Below are 4,925 nucleotides of genomic sequence, written 5' to 3'. Positions count from 1 at the left end.
AGAGAGAGAGAGAGAGAGAGAGAGAGAGAGAGAGGCTCAACTAAGCTTTAGCATCTGTGTTTAGAACGTTCATCCAACATGAGTTTAAATACCCTTTGTGGAAGACAGGGACTTCAGGGAGTTGAGACGGCATAATACAATTGGTATCATGGTTGTTAAAGTTCTTTAAAGGTTAGAGGAATGTAAAAAAGAACGTTAGGATAACGTTCTCCAAAGGTTGCCACGTTTGGGGAACGTTCTCTGAAAGTTGAAACGTTTGGGGAACGTTGTGAAAACGTTTGACGTAACCAAAAACTAACGTTCCCAGAACTTTAAACCAACTTTCTTATGCAACCAAAACACAACCAAAACCGAACCAAACCTAACCTTCAGGGAACGTTTCCGCAACCAAAAACAAACGTACCAGAGCGTTCTTGGAACCAAAAATTGTTAGCTGGGACTGCACAATACCACATTGTAAATTAATTGTACTGTTTTCTCCTCAATTGAGTTTTTGCTTTCTATAATGGCACTCTCGGTCTAAATCCTGTCTGACGGTGATGCGTATAATGTCTGGCTCAGTTCTAATTCACCTGAGCACTTTGCGGTGTCTGGGTCCTCTCTGTCTTTATGTTAGTTTCAACCCGGTTTGTTGTGTTTGGTTCTTTTGTTTCTCTCTGCTCGTCTTGTTTCCTGTCTTCATTTCTTTTTATAGTGTCTTACTGCATATTTAGGAACCATATTTCTTTTCATGATTGTGTTTGTGGTATTGCTGTTCCTTTCAAGCCTCCGTGACACCTTTGACTCTTTGGATATGTCTTGTAGGAATAGAGCGCCTGCTGCTGCTGCTGGGAGAAAAGCCATCCTCCGGCAGTCCATCAGAGGGCGCCGCCTGCGAGCGTGTTCAGCAGAAAGCTGCAGTCACTCTGGCCCGTCTGAGCAGGGAACCCGAGGTGGCCCAAACAGCCATCCAGCTGAAAGGTAGTGCAGAATTTCAGTTTTCTTATAACATTTCATTTTTTAATTATTAACAAGTACCGTTGAAAAATGCAACAAGTTGAGAGAAGCAATGTGAAAAAAGTGCTGAAAAACAAGTGGTAAAAAGAGTGAGTGGCTGCTCAGGGAACCGCAGCCTCCAGAGGACTCCTCAAGTGAAAATCTTTTTTTTCCGTCACAATTTACCACAATGTATTTAAGCAACCCATATCTAAAAATAATTTGTATCGCATGCGTTTCTTTGTATGGCTGACATTGATTAACTTCAGCACATTCAATCATGATTTGGGCTCAATAAAGACGTAAGCCCGCTGTGAGAAAGGATATCATGACTTAGAAGGATATAGATATGGGTCTAGTAAGTAGATGCAGAAGAAGACCCAGAAACGCTGACCAATCAGGGGCAGACTGGGCTTAATTTTGGGAGGGGCGGTTAAAGACACAGATGCTAAAACAGAGCATTTCAGACATACAGTGAATACAGGTATATTCAGACAGGCAGTATGAGAAGAATAATTTGCTTTTAGTATATTAACATGTTCTAGTAGAAATACAAGTATGAATCTGAAAAAAGCGTTGTGTGGGACCTTCAAGCAAAAACTTAAATGTAACAAAAACATTATTTGGGGAATGTTCTCAGCATTACAAAAAGTAATTTGTTTTATGAATGTCTCCTGTACACAACTGCTCTCTCCACACCCCCAGTTTATAGTTGATATCAATGTCTAAGAATGGGACGAGCTTGTAAGTGATTTTTTTCCCTCTGCTGTCTTTAGCTGTCCCTCGTCTTATTGAACTGTGTCGCTCCCCTACTGAGAGAAATAACAGCGACTCAGTGCTGGTCGCTTGCCTGGTAGGTGTATTTGTGTGTGTGTGTGTGTGTGTGTGTGTGTGTGTGTGTGTGTGTGTGATGTGTGGTGGGTGTGTGGGGTGTTGTGTGTGTGTGGGGTGTGTGTGTGTGTGTGTGTGTGGGTGTGTGTGTGTGTTGTGTGTGTGTTGTGTGTGTGTGTGTGTGTGTGTGTGTGTGTGTGTGTGTGTGTGTGTGTGTGTGTGTGTGTAGACCCGTATAGTAAATGACTCCATACCCCAACAACAAATATGTAATTCAAACTGCCTATTTCAGCCTTGCCTCTAAGATACTATACATTTCCAGCTGATATACTTGCCATACAGTACATCATTTGTTAAACTATGGGCATTATACCACAGGCCTGCATGTGTAACATCAGTGCACCAAAATGACTGTCCAATTTAATAACATATAAAAGGGCAATTCAAAATATATCGCAACCTCAGTATCTTTGAGCTGTGTTGAGATAGCTGACCGGTTCACATCATCTCAAACCTTGTATGTTTAAATATGTACATATCATGAATATTATCCCTGCTCACGCTTTATCGCTCTCTCATTTTGGTCATGATTATTAAAGACAGATCTTAGGGCCGATGAGGGGATTTGAAGCCCATTATGGTCAGGAGCCTAATTGGGCTGCCTCGCTGCGCTGAGAAAAGCCCTCCTCTTCACTGTGCCCACACTTATCAGTGTCTATTCAAACTAATGTGATTCTATTTTATCCTTTTAGCCAAGGGTCAAGTAGAGCATTTGTAGGTGTTGAATTTTTACCTTCAAAGGATAGTGAGCGTTAACAGATAAGTTTGTAATCTTTAATGTAACTCCTGGAGGCTCTCCGGGCTGAGTAGGCTTCAGATGTCACACATACAGTATTACTATATTAAATGTGCTCTTGAAATCATAGTGTGTTTTTGAAACAGGTTTGGTCGGACTGCATTTGATACAGTATCACTACAGTTTGTTATTGACTGTAAACCTGCAGACACATAGTTTTTTTGAAAACAAGTTTTAGCACAATATGTGAACCGCATATGTATTTACATGACTTCAATGTATGTGCACACAGCAGTTTAATATGTGTGGATGCATATGTCTGTTTTTTTGTTTTGTCCGTGAAAATGCATACTGGTGTGTGTGTGTGTGTGTGTGTGTGTGTGTGTGTGTGTGTGTGGTGTGTGTGTGTGTGTGTGTGTGTGTGTGTGTGTGTGTGTGTGTGTGTGTCCCTCTCCAGGCTGCCTTGAGGAGGCTGGCAGCAGGGTGTCCAGACAGCATCGAGGCAGCCGACCACCAGCAGCTGATCAAACCGCGACTAGTCGACTCTTTCCTGCTGTGTTCCAACATGGAGGAGAGCTTTGTATGACGGCCCTACACAGCGAACGCTGCTAGTGGAGAGCTGAACCCATGTACAAGATCATGTACACGTACTGTTGCGTGACACAGAGAGGACTAATGAGCAGCTTCCCTCTGCAACATTGCATCTATTTCCTGACTGGAGCTTTGGTTTATCACTTTGAGAAGATTTGTCATAGTGGACATCAAGAATTTGGGCAAATGGAGTGAGACTGCAGCTGCATGGTGTCAGTTTGGATGGATGCAGAAGACATCTGTATGTAAATGTACATACATGGGTTGCCTAGTGCAACTCAGTGACCACATTAAATACAATGAATGTGTACAATGTTCTAAAAAAAATTATTTTATTTTGCTAGGGATTTCATATCAGTCATTTTATCAGTACTCATTTTCTACAATAGGGTGCTCCATTTTGAAAAAGAAATAATTGTTCTGGAACAAAACACTTTTTACTTTATGTCGCCACTGTGCAATGTATTTGTGCAACGTCTGAAGATATTTTATCCAAAGCATGTTGGCAATCTGAGGACAAAGAAATATCCATTGAGCGCATCATTTATGTAAAATGTCTTTGACACAAATCATCATCTGAAGCAATTAGCATTTGTAGTACCGACATGTTTGTCTAAATTATTACAGTTAGATTAACTATTACATCTTTTCAGTTTATTCTTTGAGTACCTTAATTAACAGGGACCTATTAGTATTTAAGACTTGACTGAGTCGTGGCAACGTGATTTATTTTTACTGGTGTACAATGTATTGGTTGTTAAAGCTCATTGTATGGCATGTTGAGTTATTCTCTTGAACGTATTTGCCATTAATATCAAATATATTTGCCACTGGGAAATTAATCTATAAAAATGGTCTTGAGTTTGAAAACAGAAATACTTTTTATTTAAAGAGAATTACCCTTATTGTATGCCATGCATGGAATAAAGGCAATCATTTGTCTAATGTTCAATGTATGTTATTCTGGTGAATTACCATATTGGATAAGTATAATTAAAAGAGTAACAACCGTTTTTGTGTAAGTGACTGACAGGAACAACAATCTTTGAAAGTGGTCCGTTATTACAGCAAGCGTGAAGACACTGGCTTTAGCGGATGCAATCTCGCGGATGTTTTTATGTTCAACATACGGATCTTACTCTTTAACAGAACAGTCGACCTTAGAAATCCTGTCCAATAATGATGTCAGACACTTGCATAGTTTCCCTATTAACTTACATTGTAACTTACATTGTTTTGCTGCAGCTTCTCTCGACTTGACACAGGTTCTTAGTGAGTTTCAGCTCATTGTTTAGCTGTTTGATTATTCTTACCTCTCTCACAGCTCCGTTTTTAGCCAAAAAGCTCTCAAAACCCACGGTACACTACCTGCTCAGCAGCCAACAGACACAGAGACTATCAGGTAAAGACGGGGCATTCAAGAGACAAACGTTTCCCTCAAGAGTTGGGAAAGACCAAGAACAAAGATGAATATTGGAAACTAGAGAATAAATGTTTCTCTGTATCTGACATGTAAGGTAACATGGACGCCAACGTGGTACTACTGTAGTACTACTGTAGTACTACTGAGTACTTAAAGTCTGTACCAGAAATGTAATCATCTTTGAGTAAAGGTAGTTTAACTCCACGCAGAACACTGCCACACCCCCGGTACAGCAGCAAATAGTCCACGCTGCCACCTTCCTGCAGTGTGAGTGCAGTCGGGGTTCACGCTGCTAAAGTTCCTCCGAGG

General features: G+C 40.7%; 1 protein-coding gene across 2 annotated transcripts in view; it reads left to right on the top strand.

The window, feature by feature from the left end:
• Positions 1 to 3,638, top strand: part of insc (INSC spindle orientation adaptor protein) — a 54,090-nt gene extending 50,452 nt beyond the window's left edge. For both annotated transcript variants that reach the window (XM_032522679.1, XM_032522680.1), the window contains exons 11-13: positions 805 to 960; positions 1,752 to 1,828; positions 3,060 to 3,638. In XM_032522679.1, the coding sequence (XP_032378570.1) occupies positions 805 to 960; positions 1,752 to 1,828; positions 3,060 to 3,188 (362 nt within the window). In that variant the 3' untranslated portion in view covers positions 3,189 to 3,638. The remainder of the gene's footprint in view (positions 1 to 804; positions 961 to 1,751; positions 1,829 to 3,059) is intronic.
• Positions 3,639 to 4,925: the final 1,287 nt, after the last annotated feature.

This window comes from Etheostoma spectabile, chromosome 8 (genome assembly GCF_008692095.1).
Source record: "Etheostoma spectabile isolate EspeVRDwgs_2016 chromosome 8, UIUC_Espe_1.0, whole genome shotgun sequence".
Taxonomy (NCBI): Eukaryota; Metazoa; Chordata; class Actinopteri; order Perciformes; family Percidae; genus Etheostoma; species Etheostoma spectabile.
This window is presented reverse-complemented; position numbering and strand designations above follow the sequence as displayed.